A 21,049-nucleotide genomic window follows, 5' to 3' on the forward strand; every position below is an offset into this window, starting at 1 on the left:
TGCACATGTTGATTACAGATAGCGAGGAAGCTCCAGGAGGCTGCTCCGCCTTCAGACTCGGTTTCTGAGCTGAGTAAAGTGAGACTCGGGCTGTCTTAAACTGTCTTGATTTGTAAAAACAAGATAAAATTGCATAGGGCTGCCCAATGGGCTTGAATGCTACCCTCTCCCTGACCCTAAAGAACCTGGATACAACAAATCAGTATCATGAAACATTAGAGCAGAGAACCTAGAAAATCACCTGATCCATTTCCCTGTCTGGGCAGGAAGATGTACTTTAGAAGTTTGAGAAATATCCATTTTTTCATGGAAGCAGCTCACATTTTATTTAGGTATCTGTTTTTGACCTATTTATTGCCCTAATACTAGAAAGTGCTTCTTAAGTCTCTGGCTAGAAGGTCTCAGGTGACTGGAGAGATACTGGATTGGCTCAATGTTAAATTTAGGAGGGTGACTGGGACCTACTTTCAAACCGCACCTTCACCCCCACCTCAGGGGCAGCCCTGCCCATTATAGCCATCAGCTCTACTTTCTAAAAGAAGAGCATAGACACTACCTCTTGTCCCTGGCCAGTGTGGCTCAGTTGGTTGAGTGTTGTCCCATGCACTGAAAGGATGCCGGTTCAATTCTGGGTCAGGGCACATGCCTGGGTGGCAGGCTCGATCCCCAGTACGGAGCATGCAGATGGCAGTTGATCAGTGTTTCTCTCTTCTCCCTCTCCCTTCTTCTCTCTGAAAATCAATAAAAATATTGTTTATTAAGGAGAATCAACTGCTCTCTGCCACTGCAAACAAGGAGACTTCCTAGCTTATCAAAAACTTGAATGGTTGTCCTCAAATAAATTGGTGCCTTACCTTTGTTCTAAGAAGCATTTAAACGTGCCTTAACAAGCCCATATTTTTACCTATTTTTCCATAATACAAATTTATTGTTACACAAATGTACAGTGTTTGAACAGAAAAAGAAAGCCCCACTGTCGCCTAGAAAGAGGACTTGAAGCAGCACGTGGGAAGAATGGTGGCCCCGGAATGTCAGGTGTGTGGTTACCGGCTCTGCTCAATGTATGTGGAGATGTCCCTTTCTCCAGGAAGCTCCGCCACATCGACTTCAAACCTACCCTGAACCTCAATGAGGATTTTGGCATTATTCTCATGGGACACAAAAGTGATAGCCAGGCCTTTGGTGCCAAAGCGACCGGCACGGGCCACCCGGTGGAGGTAGGTGTCCGAGTCCCCAGGCGTGTCATAATTGAAGACGATGTTGACTCAATGTCCATCCCTCGGCCAAACAGATTGGTGGCCACCAGGATCCGCCGCTGAAAGTCCTTGAACTGCTGATAGCGTGATAGGCGCTCCTCCTGGGCCATGGCCCCATGGATGGCGATGGCTGGGAAGTTCTGTTCCATGAGTAGCTGGGCCAGGGCCATGCAGCGCTGCACCGACCTCACGAAGATCACCACCTGGTTAAAGTCTAGTCCGTTCAGGAGGTCGAAGAGCTTACGGTTCTTGTCGCTGTCTTTGAGCTTGACATAGTACTGCTGCAGCCCATGCAGCGTGAGCTTGGTCTCGTCGTCCACCAACACCTCCATGGGATCTCGCATGAACTTCCTGCAGACGGGCCGGATCTCCTTGCTCAGCGTGGCACTGAACACCATGCACTGCTTCTCGCGTGGCGTCAGGCGAAAGATCTCCAGTACGTCCCGCCGCATGTCCAGCTGCTCCAGCATCTTGTCACACTCATCCAGCACGAAGTGCTTCACGTTTCTCAGGTTGAGGCTCCTGTTCTGCACGAGTGCCGAGATGCGACCTGGAGTCCCCACCATGACGTGGGGACAGTCCTTCTTCAGCACCTCTTTGTCCCTCTTGATGAAAAGACCCCTGAAGAACAGGGACACCTTGACACTGGGCATGTACTTGGAGAAGCGCTCATACTTCTTCCTGATCTGAAAGGCCAGCTCCCGAGTGTGGCACATGACCAGGACGGTCACCTGTCCATTGACGGGCTCAATCTGCTGTAGGGTGGCCAGCACGAAGACTGCAGTCTTGCCCATTCCAGACTGGGCCTGGCACAGGACATCCATGCCCAGGATGGCTTGGGGAGTACACTGGTGCTGAACCTCAGATGGATGCTCAAAGCCACATCCACTATGGCCCTCAGGAGCTCAGGCTTCAGTAGAAAGTCCTGGAAGCCAGAGCTGTGGTTGGAAACGTAGGACCCCTTGACATCTTTCTTGGGGGGTACTGGGGTGCTCTCTGTAGGAGCCTGGGGCTCTTCATCTTCCTCATAATCCAGAAGCTCATTTTGCACATCCTGTTCCGCCATAATACTGGTTCCCCGTTCGCCTCTGCGCACTCAGAGAGTCGACACGAGCTAGAGCACTTCCTGCCTCCTGTGTTGGATCACAAGCCCATATTTTTTTTTTGAGTTTTACAATATTAACAATTTATTATATTCAATGACTTCTTCCTCTTTCATACATTATTCAATAAATCTTATATTATTTTTTATGTTATAGGTACACATGAAAGGGATCTAAGATATAATGGAAAGTAATAGGTGTGCCTAGCCTGAATGCAATGCATACATTGTTTCATTATGTGTGTGTGTGTGTATGTGTGTGTGCGTGTGTGCAGGCATGTGTGTATCTGCCTATGAAATACACTATCTATCTATTTGGGCCACTGGATTAATCACATGAGCGTTTCAGCTTTGATACTCTCATTTCTAAAAAGGGGAAAATATCGTTTAAAGTCATTTCCCAGAATTACAGGGTAGATGAGTTAGTGATTAAAGCACTTTGAAAATATTATCAATGCAAATTAACATCATTAAGCATTCTTATTCATTGTATGTGCTTTTATAAAGAAAAGCTTAATAAACTCAACACGTTCAAAAAAGAAAGTAACCTTTTCTGATTTTTTAATAATTTTGAAAATGTTTCAAAAGGTTTGCCATTCAATCAGGTCACAAAGCTCTGGGGGAAGTGTAATCTTTGAGAATAAGACTAAAAATGTTCTTAGCAATAAATAACACCTCTCAGTTTTTTTAAAGTCAACAAGGTAGTTCGGAGGGAAAAATAATTCTTTTCATTATCCCTTAACTTTAAAACTTAGTTTAATCTCATTTTCCATAAGATTCTCATTCTGTACTTTTAAACCCGAGGTACTTTTCTGATCATAAAAAAGAGAACATGTTTATACATTATCAGGAACTCAGAGGATCTTGGGGTAGAACATTTATTTCATGAAACACTCGTAGTTTAGGTCAGTGGGAAATAATTTTAATTAAAGAATTGTACATTTTCTTCCCACATGTCTTGCTTTTTTTAAAATTAAATCTTTATTGTTCAGATTATTACAGTTGTTCTCTTTTTTCCCCCCATAGCTCCCCTCCACCCGGTTCCCACCCCACCCTCTGCCCTTATCCCCCCCTCAATGTCCTCATCCATAGGTGTATGATTTTTGTCCAGTCTCTTCCCGCAACCCCCACACCCCTTTCCCCCTCAAGAATAGTCAGTCCACTCCCTTTCTCTGCCCAATTCTATTATATTCACCAGTTTATTCTGTTCATCAGATTATTTATTCACTTGATTTTTATATTCACTTGTTGATAGATGTGTATTTGTTGTTCATAATTTGTATCTTTATCTTTTTCTTCTTCTTCCTCTTCTTAAAGGATTCCTTTCAGCATTTCATATAATACTGGTTTGGTGGTGATGAACTCCTATAGCTTTTTCTTATCTGTGAAGCTCTTTATCTGACCTTCAATTCTGAATGATCGTTTTGCTGGGTAAAGTAATCTTGGTTGTAGGTTCTTGCTATTCATCACTTTGAATATTTCTTTCCACTCCCTTCTGGACTGCATAGTTTCTGTTGAGAAATCTGCTGACAGTCGTATGGGTACTCCCTTGTAGGTAACTGACTTTTTTTCTCTTGCTGCTTTTAAGATTTTCTCTTTGCCTTTTGCTCTTGGCATTTTAATTATGATGTGTAATTATGATGTGTAATTGGTGTGGTCCTCTTTGGATTCCTTTTGTTTGGGGTTCTCTGCGCTTCTTGGACTTGTAAGTCTATTTCTTTCACCAGGTAGGGGAAGTTTTCTGTCATTATTTCTTTTCTTTTTTTTAAATATATTTTATTGATTTTTTACAGAGAGGAAGGGAGAGAGATAGAGAGCCAGAAACATCGATGAGAGAGAAACATCGATCAGCTGCCTCCTGCACATCCCCCACTGGGGAAGTGCCCGCAACCCAGGTACATGCCCTTGACCGGAATCGAACCTGGGACCCTTCAGTCCGCAGGCCGACGCTCTATCCGCTGAGCCAAACCGGCTTTGGCCTGTCATTATTTCTTCAAATAGATTTTCAATATCTTGCTCTCCCTCTTCTTCTGGCACCCCCATAATTCAGATGTTGGTATGCTTGAAGTTGTCCCAGAGGCTCCTTACACTATCTTCATATTTTTAGATTCTCTTTTCTTTTTGTTTTTCCGGTTGGGTGTTTTTTGCTTCTTCGTATTTCAAATATTTGACTTGATTCTTGCAATCCTCTAGTCTGCTGTTGGAACTCTCATAATATCCTTTATTTCAGTCAGTGTATGCTTAATTTCTAGTTGGTCCTTTTTCATAACCTCAAGGATCTCACTAGATTACTTGAGGGTCTCACTACATTTATCGGTGGTCTCACCAGACTTTTTGAGGGTCTTACCAAATTTATTGGTGGTTTCTAGAAAATTCTTGAAAAACTTTAAAAGTGTGGTTTTGAACTCTATATCAAGTTTGCTTTCCTCCATTTCTGTCATTTGTGACCTATTTCCTTGTCTCCGCATTTTTTATGCTTCCCTGTGTTGACAGAGTGGCTTTCTGTGCTAGGTGTCCTATAGGGCCCAGTGGCTCAGCCTCCCCAATTACCTGAGGTGGACACTCTTGGTGCACCCCTTTGTGGGCTTTGTGCACAGTCTTGTAGTTAAGCCTTGACTGTTGTAGGTATCACTGGGAGGAATTGACCTCCAGGCCAATTGGCTGTGGGAATCAGCTGTGAGAATCAGTGGGAGAACTTCTTTTTACTTTTCATTTCAAAAATCTTTTATTGGCATAAAAATGAGAATTGGAAATAAGTTGGCACCAAATAATTCACTTAAATGCATATTACAGTATTAGGGTTGAGAAACTATTTTATCCCTCTTTGCTGTTTTTCCCCCTTCTGCCCACTTTCCTGGGTGTTGGGGGAGCTCGCTGACAACAGTCACAAATCCAGCGACCTGATGGGATAGCACTGAGGCCCACACAGAACATGTGGTAGCCTCTGTCACACACATCACAGAACATCATTTCCTCTTCATGGTAGGGCTGTCCACACACAGTGCAAGTTTTACATTCCATGCACTGCCATGGGTAGGTCTTAATCATAGAAACAAGCTCCATGGTCATATCCAGGCAAGAAGGATGGCCGCTGTTCTCACACTGGGAGCAGTGTATAAGATGTTCAGCCTTCCCTTTCTTATTGGACCCCTTACCCTTCAGACAAATTCCACATAGAGCATTGGGAATGACCTTTGGAGAAGTGCCCTTGTTCCTCTTCTTCTCGTCCCCACGCCTGTCCTCAGCATCGTCCGAGTCGCCCTCGCTGTCGAGCGCGGGCAGCTCCGGATCCAGCGGTGGCTCCTAAAGAGTCGTGTTCAATGGCAAGTAGCACAGCTCATCTGGCGAGTACCTTTTGTAATATTCCTGGAACTGTCCGGGGATGAGGGCCACCGGGTAGGAGCTGACCTTGATCTGCTCTGTTGGTAACACCTTGTACTTCCCTTGAGGCACCTGGATGACGTGTGTCTGTAAGTCGAAGTGTGCCCTCCTCTCCTCCATGCGCTCCCGGTTCTGGCTGCTATTGAACTCCACGGCTTTTTTTTTTTTTTTTTGTCTGTTGCTGAAAGCCCATGTTCTTTTCTTGTACCCATCTAGGTCAGTTTGGGCAAAAGGCAATTTCACTGCCTAGCTCTACAAAGAACATCTGGGAGTTGAGGTCGCTGGCCACACTCACCGCTGGTAGGGATGCATTGAAGCTGACTTGATGTTGGTTTTTATTCCACTTGGCATTTTCCCTGGTTGACCTGCTTGGGCCATTTGTACCCCACTGAGAATTGATTGCTGCTGGCTTGGAGCACCTGTCATATGCACCTGCTGTGATCCTGAGGCTCCTGCAAGGATTGTTCCAGTTCCTGGCTGGCCTGGCTGGCCAGATCCACTGCTGCCTGCAGGTCTCCAATTAGCCCTTTTCCAAAGGCAACAGCTGCCACCAAGGCATTGGTGTCTGCAGGGTTAAAGGTCAGCTTGTTTGGCCGGAGACCTCCACTCTCTGATTCTCGTTCCTCTTTGCTGATTTTCTCCAAAAGGTTTGAGCACATTTTATTTAAACTCTGGATCTGCTCCTGAGCTACATCAGTACCAATGCGGGCAGCATCTGTTGTCAGTTGCTTCTCTTGCTCTTCAACCTCAGGGTCAGGCTTGGTTCTCAGATGGTCAGGGACTACCTCATGGCTGAAAACAGGTACCCGTCCTTTTGTCTGCCGCATAAGATCTTCATCACGGTCTGGGGACAACACCAGAGGGATGATAACCTGGTTACGGAACAGTGGTGTCTTTTCATGCTTCAAGACCTTGTTCAGAGTGTTCAACTGTCCAGAGAGCGAGGCAAAGCTGTCCAGGACAGAGGGCCAGGTCAACCGGTCATACTCGTTCTCTAATTTGTAAATGAAACTCCCCAGTGAATTCTTCAGATCAGCCACTTGACTCAGCAGTGCATTTAATGACGCTTCAAGCTGCTTCTCCTCCCTCTGCATAGCAGCGGCAATGTCTGCGGCAACCACCCTTGGCAGCTTTCTTGATAAACTCTGCACTTTGCTGGCTTCCACTTTCTGCCTATTCTGCTGCTGCATTTGCGAGTACTCTTTGTAGTGGTCCGTGATGCACTGGTGTTCTTTCTCTTGCAGAATAACTCAATACTCAGCAGCACCTCTGAGAGAAAGCCACCCTCAAGTTCCACTTGCTGCCAGTCAGCCCAGTTTCTACCTGTATGAGTCTGGGTCCCCAGAGACTAGCCCGGAACTGGAGTTCAGAGCAGTCGGGAGCTTGAGACTCCCGATTTGTTGAGGTCCAACCCCAACAGATCCAGGAGTCCCCAAAGGTGTGGACAGAGTCAGCGAAGAAGGAATGACACAGAGACAGCATTCAGTTGATCAGCAGCCTAGCCAGGATCTCTAGCCAGGATCTCCAGCCAGGTTCTGTGTCTTATTGTCTTGTTACATCTGTATTTATACCAGTTGATTTTAATCCTATCAATTTCTATTCCAAAGGTTAGGGCATTTCTTATCTCCATTCCAGGGAGTAAAGATTATGTAGCTTAAGGGTGATTGTTCGTAGTTAAAGTGATTAACTACCCACCTGGCATTTAGTTAAGGGGTTTTATTCCCTCCCTAACTTCAGGAAAAAATCCCTACCTATGGAAACAACCTTTCTCGGAGAGGGCACCTTGGTTAAAATAGCACCAAGAAGGTGAGCAAACATATTAAGAACAGTATGCCATATACGTCAGGTCCCTTGAAACATATGCTGTGCAGATGTTTCTTCCCTGCAGTGACTGTGTCAAGCAGCAAGGATGGACCGGCTTCCGGCAGATGGTGTGGATCTTCGTCCCATGTTGACAATCTGTATGGTTCACTTGTTTATTAAAAAAAAACCAAACCACAAAAGCTACCAGGATCAACATAAGAATGTCCAAACGCTTCTGCTGGGCTTTGGGACTGCGAGGCACCGGGAGGGGAGGATTCTCGTCCTCTTTCCCTTCGTAGGGGCCTTCACCGTGGCTCCCAGTCAGCTATCCAGCAATCGCCATCTTGAAACCTCACGCCCCGCCTCAAGCCCATATTTTTAATTATTAGCTGTATGGTCGGTTGGTGCAGGCCCTCTTCCAATTGCAGACTTCTGACTTCTTGTATTCTCACTTAGGGAATGTGGCAGGCAGCTCTCTCAGGCCTCCTATATAAGGGCACAAATCTCATCATGAAGGCTCCACTCCCAGGACCTAATCCCCTCCCAAAGCTCCAGCTCCTAATCCCATTGGCTGGGGCAATAGGATTTCAACTTATGAATTTTTTTTTTTTTCAGATGATCAGCATAGTTGGTTCTCTCCTAAATGTGCCTTAACATACAAAGAATGACCAGGTGTTGTTCAAATGGGTTTCTATTCAGCCATATATGACAGGCCCACAGCCAACATCATACTCAATGGACAAAAACTAACACCATTTCCCCTAAGAACAGGAACAAGACAGGGATGCCCACTCTCACCACTCCTGTTCAACATAGTACTGGAAGTGTTAGCCATTGCAATTAGGCAAGAAGAAGAAATAAAAGGCATCCAAATTGGAAAAGAGGAAGTAAAACTGTCCTTATTTGCAGACGACATGATATTATACATACAAAACCCTAGAGACTCCATCAAAAAGCTACTAGACTTAATACATGAATTTGGCAATGTAGCAGGATACAAAATTAACCCCAAGAAATCTGAGGCATTTCTATACACCAATAGTGAACTTTCAGAAAGAGAGATTATAAAAACAATCCCATTTACCATCGCACCAAAAAAATTAAACTACCTAGGAATAAACTTAACTAAAGAGGTAAAAGACCTCTACTCAGAAAACTACAGGACGTTGAAAAAAGATATAGAGGAAGACATAAACAGATGGAAGAACATACCGTGTTCATGGATTGGTAGAATCAACATCATTAAAATGTCCATACTACCCAAAGCAATCTATTAATTCAACACACTTCCCATTAAAATACCAACAGCATACTTCACAGATCTAGAACGAACTCTCCAAAAATTCATCTGGAGTAAAAAAAGACCCCGAATAGCTGCAGCAATCCTGAAGAAGAACAAAGTAGGTGGGATCTCAATACGAGATATCAAGATGTATTACAAAGCCACTGTTCTCAAAACTGCCTGGTACTGGCACAAGAACAGGCATATAGATCAATGGAATAGTATAGAGAGCCCAGAAATTGGCCCGAACCAATATGCTCAATTAATATTTGACAAAGGAGGCAAGAACATACAATGGAGTCAAGATAGTCTCTTCAATAAATGGTGTTGGGAAAATTGGACAGATATATGCAAGAAAATGAAACTAGACCACCAACTTACACCATAGACAAAAATAAACTCAAAATAGATAAAGGACTTAAATGTACGACAGAAAACCATAAAAATTCTAGAAGAATCCAAAGGCAACAAAATCTCAGACATATGCCGAAGCAATTTCTTCACTGATACAGCTCCTAGGGCACTTGAAACTAAAGAGAAAATGAACAAATGGGACTACATCAAAATAAAAAGCTTCTGCACAGCAAAAGAAACCATCAACAAAACAACGAGAAAACCCACTGTGTGGGAAAACATATTTGCCAATGTCAAATCTGATAAGGGCCTAATCTCCAAAATTTATAGGGAACTCATACAACTTAACAAAAGGAAGATAAACAATCCAATCAAAAAATGGGCAAAGGACCTAAATAGACACCTTTCAAAAGAGGACATTCAGAAAGCCAAGAGACATATGAAAACATGCTCAAAGTCACTAATCATCCAAGAGATGCAAATCAAAACAACAATGAGGTACCATCTCACACCTGTCAGACCGGCTATCATCAACAAATCAACAAACGACAAGTGCTGGAGAGGATGTGGAGAAAAAGGAACCCTCGTGCACTGCTGGTGGGAATGCAGACTGGTGCAGCCACTATGGAAGACAGTATGGAGTTTCCTCAAAAAACTGAAAATGGAACTCCCATTTCACCCTGTGATCCCACTTCTAGGAATATATCCCAAGAAACCAGAAACACCAATCAGAAAGGATATATGCACCCCTATGTTCATAGCAGCACAATTCACCATAGCTAAGATCTGGAAACGGCCTAAGTGTTCAACAACAGATGAATGGATTAGAAAACTGTGGTACATCTACACGATGGAATACTATGCAGCAATGAGCTCCCCTTTGTGAACATTTTTGAATTCTACATACATTCACATCTACAAATGTGTTTGATTGACATCATTGATAGAGATAGGATGAGCTAGCATTGAAGTTATCAATGGGGACCAGACATTGAGTGAGAACCCTGCCCAACCACTGATTTTCTGTGGCTTTGAGGCATGGATCTGGTAACTTGGCCAGTTTACTCAGATGTATATGAGATAAAAACAGCACAATTCACTTAATCCTAAAAACACTTTGAAGTAAAGCAGATAAAATGCTTAGAACTGTGTCTGACATGTAGTAAGCAGAGTATTAAATTTTTGTCTGTCATTGTCATGAGGAGTGATCTAAAACCTACCTGTGCAGGTGACATAGTGAGTACATTTGCGGTTACTCTCTCCTCAATCTTGCAAATTAGAGAGAACAGAATTTGCCATATGACTTTTTTCAGGAATTATTCCTATATTTCTCACTGCAGAATTCTTGAACCACCCATTCTAGATGTTTGCATTTAAAATATAGAATCATTTTTACCTTAGAATAGCAGAGAAATCAATTGCAGGTTGCTTCCGTGGTGGGAGGGGGGAAAGAAAGCATCAGTAGATTTTCTGGAAAAATCTGGAGTTAAAAATCCAGAAATATGCTTCTCTGCTCCCTCCACTGAGTGTGTGTGTGCACATGCATACATGTGGACAGGGGGACTTGAGGTGTGGTTTCCCCAGATTTCTTTTCTCATTCCCCCCATAAGCTCCTCCCTCATGGTAGCATTCAGAAGGCAAGAGAACACTGACAGAATTCCCAGCAACAGTCCTGAATAGCACCCTGGTTAGGGAATGGATGCCAAGTGCTGATTGCCAGTACCTTAGGTCTGGATTATGTGAACTAGTCACTGTGGCTAAGGGGATGTTACTCCTGGTTTGTCTGAGGCAAGCGGGACACATCTCAGAGGGAGGAGTTTGTGCCACTCAAGGGCAAGTCAGCCCAAACTGAATGCCATTACTTGCAGAGTAAGGCATGGTTCAGCCTGAGGGTGCTTAGGTCTCTGGAGTCCTTCCTCTGGTCTTTGAGTCTCCCCAGAATGTTCAGGTATGGGGGGTGTAAAGTTGCCTATAGATAAGGAAAATGGTCCTCTCATCGTATTGGGTTATTCAAACTTGTCCAGGATGCACCTTCAGTGCATATGGTTTGTTGTGAACTTGTTTTGACTTGACCATAGCTGACCATCTCTGTAGGGAGATGGCTCTTGGGGTACCCGACACCATGTGAAGCCAGAGGCTCCCGAGTCAAGAGCCGAAGGACAGGAGCAGAAAGCTGTGTAGACTGCTCCTGTTGAGGCTCTCTCCTGACCTGGCTCTGGGGCTAGAGTAACTGTGCCCCCTCTGCCAGCCTCTTGGGGTGTACTTGCCTCCTTGTGATTTCTGGAGAAAACGGTCATCTTGGCCAACACCTCTGCCTTTCTCTGACCCTCACCTTCTTGGACCTGAGTTTACTTGAGTAGGAAACAACCGTCTGTAGAGACTCCAGAGAGCCATTTGCAATCCCACTGGAATGGTGTATGGAGCTTGTGCCTTACCCACCTCCCCTTCCCCCAAAAGAAGTCAATGTCCAGTGTGACCTAGAGATGGGATGGAAGAGGCATTGGTGCTTTCTTCTTACTGGAAGTCATTTGTCATGAACTTGTTTTGATTGGCCCATAGCTGCCCAGCTGCTGGGGCTGATGGATTTGGTTCATTGTGAGCCTCCCTTCTGGAATCTTCTGCTCTTGAAAATGTTTACTGGTTTTGAAACTGCCTTCTCTGCACCCCTCTTCTGGCCACTGTGCTACTGGAACCAAGAAACTCCAGCTTCCCCTCAGCGAACCTTACTTTCTTACTTCGCATCTTTGGTCTTAAATGTCTTCTCTAAATGACCAAACTAGATGTTTTAGAAACTTTTCTAAGCCTGTTGCCGTTGGGTTAATGAAGGCCTATCACTTGAAGGTAGGATTGCCCCAAATGATCTATTTTGGGAGAAACAACTAGGAGGAAACTACAATGCTTATTTAGTTTTGTTTTCTCTGCCATGTATCTTTTTCTGTTCCCAGGAATCCTCTGCATTCACCAAGATGGAGCCTCCAGGTTCACAGTCAATTAGTTCCCTGGCCCTGATGAAGGACCTGAACAAAGCTAGTCAGAATTGCTCAGTGCAGGGGCACAAGTAGCATCTCCTGGATCTGGCCTTAATGAGCCTGAATACTTAGTTCAGAGCGTCCACCCCCACCCTGACTTCCCTGTGGGGGTGATTACCCCATCTCTGCCCCTTTAAGAGTGGAAGCAAGGACACTCGGCTCCTCTAATGAGACCTGACAGTGGCTCCAGCCTCTGACTTCAGGAAGGAGGGGAGGCCTGGCCTTGGGAGCGGGCTATCTTTTGAGGGTCTCCTCCCTGACCCAGGAGAGCAAGAGTCTGTTTCCCTGCTGCTAGGGGGCACGGAGGGGATCTCTATCTCTAAAGAAGAAAGGGTGCATGCGGCTTGTTCTGCGTCAGCTCAGAAAGGAGGGATTAAAGTCAAGCGCCGAAGCAGTCAGACATGGAGGAGGGGCAGAGATCAGGGGAGCGTCCCTCTGAGGCTGATCTGGGATGACAGGTTGTCTCAGATTCCAAACCTGCTCCCTGCTCTCAGGGGTCTGAGTCCCTGAGGACCAGGTGCTGCTGGGAGTCATAGGATCCCTGCCTGGAGCCTTTTCTTGCCCTTTCGTGTTAATATCCTTTCCTACCATGGAGCTCCAAAACCATCGAAATGTCAGGTGTCCCCTAATGAGCTGCACCTAGCCTTCTGGTCATTTCTTCTTCCTACCGTCACTCTCCCAAGGGACATGTTTGGGGTGGAAGGAGCTCAGGCTCAATCTTTCCTCCTTTCAGATGCTTTCTTCTTAGATATTGGAAAAGTTAAGGTTTGTCATGAACTTGTTTTGACTTCACCATAGCTGCCCAGCTGGTGGGGCTGATCCAGGTTGGTTCACTGTGAACCTTTCCTCTGGAATCTTCTGCTCCTGGAAGATGAATATATTAGTTCCTTTCTATTCATATTTGCCTCTAGATTTCTGTTTCTGAAGCTTGATTTCTAGATTTGTCTGTGGACTGCTTTTACTCGCAGATACATAAATATGCCAAAAACAAGCTCCTCTGTATCTTGATCTTAATAGAACTCACATCTTGTCCCCTTGCAGGTCCATGTATCCATGCATGGTCAGGAGGCATGCGCAGACCCCATTCAGGAATCCACTTGGCCCATTCTGTGGCCCCCATCCCTTGGCGTCCTCTGCTCTTTGCTGGAGGGAGGTATTAATCCTCAAGAGAACACATAATCTTGTTAACTAGCCTGTAAGCCAATGCCCACCTTGCTTTCTCCCACCTTTAATCTTCCTTAGCTCCTTCATTAATTTCAAATGTATCAAAGAGGTTGCAAAACTTACTTTCCGGAGCATCTGAGATCTTGCTCTTCAGGGTTATGTCATCAGTTTGGCTCAAATAAGCTCTTATAAAAATTCTCTACAGCTTTGGATGTTTCTGACATGGACAGTGAGAATTTTCATCAATGTTATCACCAACCTGTCCCCAAATACAGGGACTATTCCACTGATGCTTTATATAGTCTGCAACCAGGAACTCCCTAAGATGGTAAGGGTTCTGGCATGCAGAGCCAACTCTACATATTGGTGGTATAGACTTGGGGGTAAGCCGGATTCAGGTAGGAAGAATTATTTTTTTTCACAATGTAACACATTTATTTGTTATTTTAAAAAGCCATATCATTAAAATAAGACACAAAAGGCATTGATAAGTGTCTTGTTGAGAATCTTTTAAAAGAGCTAAACACTCATCATTCGAGGTGCAATACTCATAGACATAAGCTCGTGAAACAACAGTTTGCACGCATAAGGCATTCGCACCAAAGAAATCTGGGTTTTATTCCGACAGCCCCTGCATTCATACTTATGGGTCCTAGTGTTAGCAATCGCCATTATTCTACAAAGATTGCAAACATGAACCTGATATGGATCTGATGCCTCAGACAGTCTTTCCCTTAAAAACTGGGCTGCCCCATGGGCAATCTGACAGTCTCGTTCCATTTCACCAAAATGCAGGCCACCATCCCGGGATCTACCCTCCGTGGGCTGTCTGTTAAGGATCTGAATAGGCCCCCTAGCACGAGAATGAATCTTGTCATCCACCATATGCTTCAAATGCTGGTAATAAGTGGGGCCAATGAAAATTTGTGATGTGATTTTTCTACCAGTGAATCCATTGTACAAGACCTCATTTCCTCTTAGATGGTAGCCATAATCGGACAAAAGGTTAGAAATCTTCTGCACATTAACGGCATCATTAAATGGAGTGGCATCACCAATTTTGCCTTTGTTAGCTGAAACCTTCCCTTGAAGACATTCAATCAAGTGACCAATTGTCATACGAGAGGGGATGGCATGGGGATTTATGATGATATCAGGGGTGATTCCTTCGCAGGTGGAAGGCATATCCTCTTGTCTATACGAATACCACAAGTACCCTTTTGACCATGTCGACTGGCAAATTTGTCTCCAATCTGTGGAATTCTAACAGAGCATACCCTTATTTTACAAAATTTATATCCTTCCTGGTTGAGAGTTACCATAACCTAGTCCACAATGCCTGTCTCACTAGTCCTGAGAAAAGTGCTACAGTCCCTCTTGGTATAGCGTCTATTAGTGCTCTCCAGTTCATCTTCATTTTCAGGCAGGGTGACTCTTTTGCCTAAAATAACATCATCTCCCGATACATGGACCCTGGGAGCTATCAGACCATCATCATCCAGCTTGTCATATATAGCATGCCTCATACCCAGGCATGTTTCACGTGTAGGCTTCTCAAACTTCTTCTTGGTCAAGTCCTTTTTTAGACTCCTGTTCTTTGTATGATTGATAGAAAACGGACCTGAAAAAGCCTCGGTCTACCGCTGAACGATTGATGATAATGGAGTCTTCTTGATTATCCCTTTGCGGTCATATTAAATTTGGACATGGGTGTCGTACTGGTCGGAATTAATTTCCATTGAAAGAGCAGTGATACATAATATGCAAGATTATGAAGGATAAACAAGATTTATTAATTCTTTTTTGGAACTACGTCACTACTAGTAGAATCACTACAAACGTTATCACTTTCTACGTCAGAGTCAGTATTCAAGATGCCAAAATAAAACTCTTCATCGTTACTTTCAGATTCACAGTACACTTCTTTCGGTAACTTTCTTTTTGCCATTTTGGAGTATTATTTTGAAATATCTTAACAAGCGAGAATGCCTAATTACAGTTAAACGTAATTTGTAAAGCTTTATTTGAAATTCTGCGAAGTATCTCCGAAGCTTGTTGATTTCTTCACTCTCAAAAGGCGACGGACTCGCCGCGGTGTTTTGCATGGCGAGTGTGGAACGACCGCGTTTGTTTATATTGAGTTTCGATATCTCCGATTTGTCGGGGCAATGTTTTGGTTCATGACAAGGTCACTTAGACACTTAGGAGCTTTCAGAGAAATTATGAACTGATACATGAATGAATAGAGTTAAGATTCGTACGGTTCCTTGCTGTGGTGGCTGAGAGCAGACATACGACCGTAATGGTGAAGAAGCTTTGGTGGCTGAGAGTAGACAAATGACCACAAAGGGTTAAAGCCAGTGTATGATGCAATGGCCACAGTTGAATTGATACCTACTGGCAACTCTCTAAATCGCAGATATTCCATAGACGGTGTAGTCACAAGCGGTTTTTGAGGATAATAGAGAACATGGGCCAATGTATCCATACAGACGTGAAAGTTGGTGATATAAACTCCCATGGCCTGCTTACCCATAGCAGACTGGTATGTGTTTCTAGGGGACTGGTTATGATCAGTAAATGGAATAATAGATGCACAGACACCAAGAATCATTGATGGGTGAATCTCACAGTGTGTATATGTGGAACAATAAGCTACTTCTTTCTCTTGTAAATCATTTGGAGTCATTGCCAGCATCACTGTTTCTTCTTCTAGAGTATCAATATATTCCACTACCCCACTGGCCACAAGATCCTGCCAACTGTGGTTGTTATATTCTCTCTCTTTCAATTGATCAATATGTCTCTTCTTCAACAGAAGCTTTTGTTTTTCCACAATCGGAAGTGGTCTGCAAATACGACCGGCATCTGTATAGATCCGAATCTCCCTCTCTCGAATATCTCTGATCATAGAAACTTCAGACACAGTAATGTCCATCTGACGCCGCAATTTCCTTAGAGTGTTCATAAGTTGTTCAGGATCTTCATGTATTCCAACCCAGCAGCCATTAACAAAAATCTTGGTTGCGTCAGCAATAGCTGCAGGAGAAATTTCTTCTAAATTTTCCATACTCCATTCTTCTAAAAATTCCAGAATTGGGGAAGGTTGAGATCCAACTGATATATAAGCCATCAGGGCTGAATTCCTCACAAGTCCTACAGCATGGCCCTCTGGAGTCTCAGCAGGACACACCATTCCCCACAACATATTATGCAACTGTCTTGGTTTTGCCAGCTTGCCATCTCTACTGATTGGAGAATTTAAACGACGCAGGTGAGAAAGAGTAGATGCAAACGCCAGGCGGTTTAACACCTGAGATACTCCAGCTCTGGCTTGATGAGCTTTCTTTTGGTCACCCCAGTTTCCAGTAGCTAAAGAGTATTGTAGCCACCAGATATAATCCTTGTTTTAATTGCCAACTCCAAGTTAAAATCCTTTCCTCGATCAATAAACTTCTGTGCATAGATCCGAACTTCTTTAAGCAAATTCTTAAACAGGCCTCTAAATAAGAATGCAAGTAGTAGTCCAGCAAGATCCAATCTTTTGTTTCCATAGTGATCTGTCATCTAATTCTCTTCTACCCAAAGCTGCTAGAAGTAACCTATGCACCATATACCCCAAGAAATAAGCTTTTTTGGTCTCACAAAAATCACTGACACCAACGTGAGGGAGCATTTCTTTCTGTAAGACTTCTTTTGCATAGTTAATTCTTTTCTCTTTAGTGACACCAGGCTTTGCCCCTCTTGAGCCAATGAAATTTAGTGCAACATTCTGTTCTTGGATGACAAAAGCTTCATCGAGAGAAGGTTTAACCATATCCATCATCTCTGGACCTTCAAAATCATAAATAATATGCTCTAAAATATCTGTCAGACACGAAACCTAATGCTCTGAACACAATAATAATGGGAACTTCTTGCTTGATATATGGTAGAGTTGCCACAATGCGCTGATCAATAGCACTCTTTTTTGCACCCTGTCCTCCTCTTGCCAGCATGCTAACCCAAATAGCATTGGTGGGTCGGGAAGAATTCTCCAGACATGATCTACACTCTCCTATGTAGGCACATTTAGAATCCTTTTTGGCAAACACGTAGACTGTGTTCGTTGCCGTTTTTTCTTGCGCAATTAGAACTTTTTCTGATCCATTAATAATGAAATAGCCACCAGTCCAAGGGGCATTCATTTAACTCACAAAGATCACGATCTGTTAAGCCATTCAATAGGCAATAAGTTGAATGCAACATCATTGGAATTTTTCTTATACAGGTTTTCTGATGCTGAGTCTGAAGTTGTTCTTCACCTTTTTTAATGACTATTTTTGTTACATCAACATAAAGTGGAGCAGAATACGTGAGGTTTCGTAATCTGGCCTCATTTGGCATCAGTGGTGAAGGAGCACCATCGCTTTCCCAGTGAGTAGGCTTGGAGAGAGAAATTTGTTCAAACTTCAGCAAATATCTTGGCGGTTCTTCAACTTCTCAAGGAAAACTGGGTTGGTGATGATCAGAAGCCCCAATATTTTCCTGTGGGAACTTCAGTGATGTGGTGTCTTCTCATTGTCTACATACTTGGAATGCAGCATCCTTATCCACACTTTTAAAATTACATATAACGTGGGGAAATGCCTAGGCAATCTCTGGCCACCTTTCCTCCTCTTTCCCTACCTTAACTTGTATCCCTGTCTTCATTTGTATCCGAGTGAGGACTTGGGGGGCAGAAGGTTTATTTGTAAGCTGTTTCCAAGAAGCCAGAGCAAAGACGAGAGAGGGACAGGGAGAGAAAAAAAAACAGTAAAAACATGACAGTGAGACTGTTATAATGGTGGGCGGTTGGGGCTCATCCCGAGGGGATGCTCTGCGTCACAATGTAGAGTACACCACAGATTGACCCTCGGAGGGCAGGAAGCTGGGCACTCATCTATGCACTCTCAGCTTCCATTGGTTGAAGTTTTCCCAGGGATGTTAACTTTTCTGAGTTTCTAGGCTGTCCTGTGCATAAGTGACTTCTCACAGATGGAAAGAAGAGGGAATTAGCAGGTCCTTGTGCTGAAATCTTCCCCCAACAGGTAATTAAAAAACTATAAAATACATTAATTGGACCAGGTGAGGCTTTCTGCACATAGGAAAGAAGTCTATGGTAGATCTTTCTTGAATCAGGCCTTTGGAAAGAACACCAATCCTCCACATGTAGGGATGCCTTGCCAATGATGGCTTGAGAAGAGTGAAATCCATGCAACTCTATGCTTATAATTTTGTCACTTATCTCTGTGTGTGTGTGTGTGTGTGTGTGTGCAATAAAATTTTACTGTGAAGCAAAGAATATGGGTAGAACAACACTCTGCCTTGAGAATTCCGCCCACAATTCTGTCATATTATATTGCTAAAATAAAATCGGATCCAGGACTCATCCAAGGCATGGGGAGATGGATAAGGGTGAAGGGAGTAAGACCTCACATACCCCCTTCTCATGCCACTGATGGAGGCTTGCAATAGCTTCCCCCCCTCTGCCTAGGTCAGCTGACTGAGACATTCTTTTCTGCCTCCCCTTCATTTCTCCCCTCAGTTTCTGCCCTAAATAGATAGTGTGGCCTCTTTCCTTTCCCATTTGCTCAGCAAAGTCCCCAACTTCTTAAATCTCCTCCCTGCAGAAGGCGGTAGCCCCCCCAGCTCAGGTGGGAGGCTGCCACTTCTCTTAAACCAGCTTCCTCCTAAGTACCCAGATGCCCAGCTCAGCTTCCAGCCGGCTGCGTCTGTTCGTGAGGCCATAAATCAGGAGGCCTCTGATGGGGTCAGGCCTGCTCACATTGCTGATGGCATTAGGGTAACGAATGGGGAGTGGGTGTTTATATTAGTTTTGGCTCTCGAGTTGAAGGAAGAACGCCAGCGTTTAGCTTCGTGATAAACTCAGCACCAACACATCCCGGGTCAGCAATTATGCTTTAAAGATCCCTTGGGAGGAGCTGGGGTGGAACCTCCCTGGGAAAGTGTGGCCACCCGAGCAGGCCTGCCCCTATGTGGGAGGTGGATGAGGCGTAGCACCGATGGAGGCAGTCTGGGCTGAACAAGGGACTAGTGCTAAGACTGGGCATAGGCTGTTGCTGGTGTTGTGTTGGAAACACACACACACACACCACATCGCTTCTGTTCTGTGCCCCCACCACCCTGCTTCCTCCTCGGGGAGTGGATAAGCTGGTAAGCAGCTGCTTATTGGAAGACTCAGAAGTTAGTCATGCGAGCAGCTTATGGGGACGGTGGGCAACACCCATGTGAGATAAGACAGGAAGTAGAAGCAGGCAGCGAGGGCCTCAGGTCAAGAGGCAGATCCCACAATATCTCAGAGCCCATGGGAACTCCAGAGCACAGACTGCCCCTCAGAGGAGTGCCACACTGGGCAGCCATTCACAGTCTCCAGGACTCCCATAGCAAAGACCATGGTGACAGCATGAATGGTGCCATGGAGCCCAAAGGTGCTACCCTATGACTGAAAAGCAAGTTCTTCTTGAAGGGTACCCAAGCAGTGCACCCCAGGCTGCCACATGGAGATTTCCCTACCCATACTTCCCTTCTGAGAACTCAAGTACTTTGGAGAGTCTGGCAGATGCATCTCGATAACATGCCCATGTTAGCTAAGCCTTGTAGAATATGTTACCTGTAGCTCCTTTATGACTCTCTGATCCTCATGGCAGGATAATTTGAGAGGTGCTTTCATTGCCCCACCAATAAATAGTGGTATTCCCCTTTATAGTGCTTCTCAAAGCCAAAGTCAGAAAAGGGTCTGGAGCTATGCCTTTAACAGACTCCTAATGTCTCCAAGTGTCTGCTTTGTTGAAGACCCCAAAAAGCATAAAGGGAATATGGGAAGAAGCCACTAAGGGTGCCTAATGGTTGAGATTTCCCACAGGAGTGTAAACTCTCCAGTGTTTTCAGGCCTGTGCCGAGTCCTGGCTCAGTCCAAAGCCGGGCAAGGTGGAGAAAATGCCAGGCAGAGAGGCAGAGACTCAAATGCTGGATGCGGGCAGCTGAGCTGAACTCAAGTCAGCAGCAGAGTGACCAATTATGTTTTCCAAAAATGATCACAAGACTATCTCCCATTTTTTTTATTCCAAACTCAATCATGAGGAGGGATACACAGACTCAGCCCTGGAACTTGGACCAGATTTGTGACTGCCTTGAATGATAAAAGATGCAGAAATATCACATTAATGGAGACTAGATCATACTCAGTGATATAACTTCCACCAAGCACTCTGTCTTTTGGGATTTTTGGAAACCTCCACCATGCTGTGAGGAAGCTCAAGCAACCCTGAGGAGAGGTCCACCTGAAAAGGAACCAGTAACCAGCATCAACTCACCAGCCATGTGAACCAGGGCCAAGAATCTACTCCCATGAATGCTCAGATTGCTCCGGTGGATACCATGTGAAGCTGCCTTGCCCCCTGTGCCATGTCCATTCAGATCCATGGACAAAATAATCAGTGATTGTTGATTATTGAAGGCACTCAGCCTGGGCAATGGATACATGATACAAAGAGCATTCCAACTCTGAGATCCCAACAGTGAGGGCTGGGAAAAGAACACATCACTAAAAATTTTTTCAATTATAGTTTACATTAAATATTATTTTTTATTAGTTTTAGGTGTACAGTATAGTGGTTAGACAATCATATACTTTACA

General features: G+C 44.4%; 1 protein-coding gene and 3 pseudogenes across 4 annotated transcripts; all 4 read right to left on the reverse strand.

The window, feature by feature from the left end:
• Positions 1–1,043: 1,043 nt before the first annotated feature.
• Positions 1,044–2,322, reverse strand: LOC308535062 (ATP-dependent RNA helicase DDX39A-like; annotated as a pseudogene). The gene has a single exon. The product of its transcript is annotated as an ATP-dependent RNA helicase DDX39A-like (transcript).
• Positions 2,323–5,172: 2,850 nt separating this feature from the next.
• On the reverse strand, positions 5,173–7,689 carry LOC308535001 (PHD finger protein 10-like; annotated as a pseudogene). The gene is made up of 3 exons: positions 7,659–7,689; positions 6,861–6,988; positions 5,173–5,894 (listed from the first exon to the last, which is right to left on the reverse strand). The product of its transcript is annotated as a PHD finger protein 10-like (transcript).
• Positions 5,927–6,833, reverse strand: LOC308535233 (mediator of RNA polymerase II transcription subunit 8-like; the record flags this gene model as incomplete). The annotated part of the gene is given in 2 exon segments (XM_081114033.1): positions 5,927–6,263; positions 6,266–6,833. Coding segments are annotated over 2 exon segments (801 nt in total). The 3' UTR covers positions 5,927–6,030.
• Positions 7,690–13,846: 6,157 nt separating the features above from the next.
• On the reverse strand, positions 13,847–19,978 carry LOC308535002 (DNA-directed RNA polymerase II subunit RPB2-like; annotated as a pseudogene). Its single transcript has 3 exons — positions 19,933–19,978; positions 15,717–17,849; positions 13,847–15,052 (listed from the first exon to the last, which is right to left on the reverse strand). The product of its transcript is annotated as a DNA-directed RNA polymerase II subunit RPB2-like (transcript).
• Positions 19,979–21,049: the final 1,071 nt, after the last annotated feature.

This window comes from Myotis nattereri (assembly GCF_964212035.1).
Source record: "Myotis nattereri genome assembly, chromosome: 19".
NCBI lineage: Eukaryota > Metazoa > Chordata > Mammalia > Chiroptera > Vespertilionidae > Myotis > Myotis nattereri.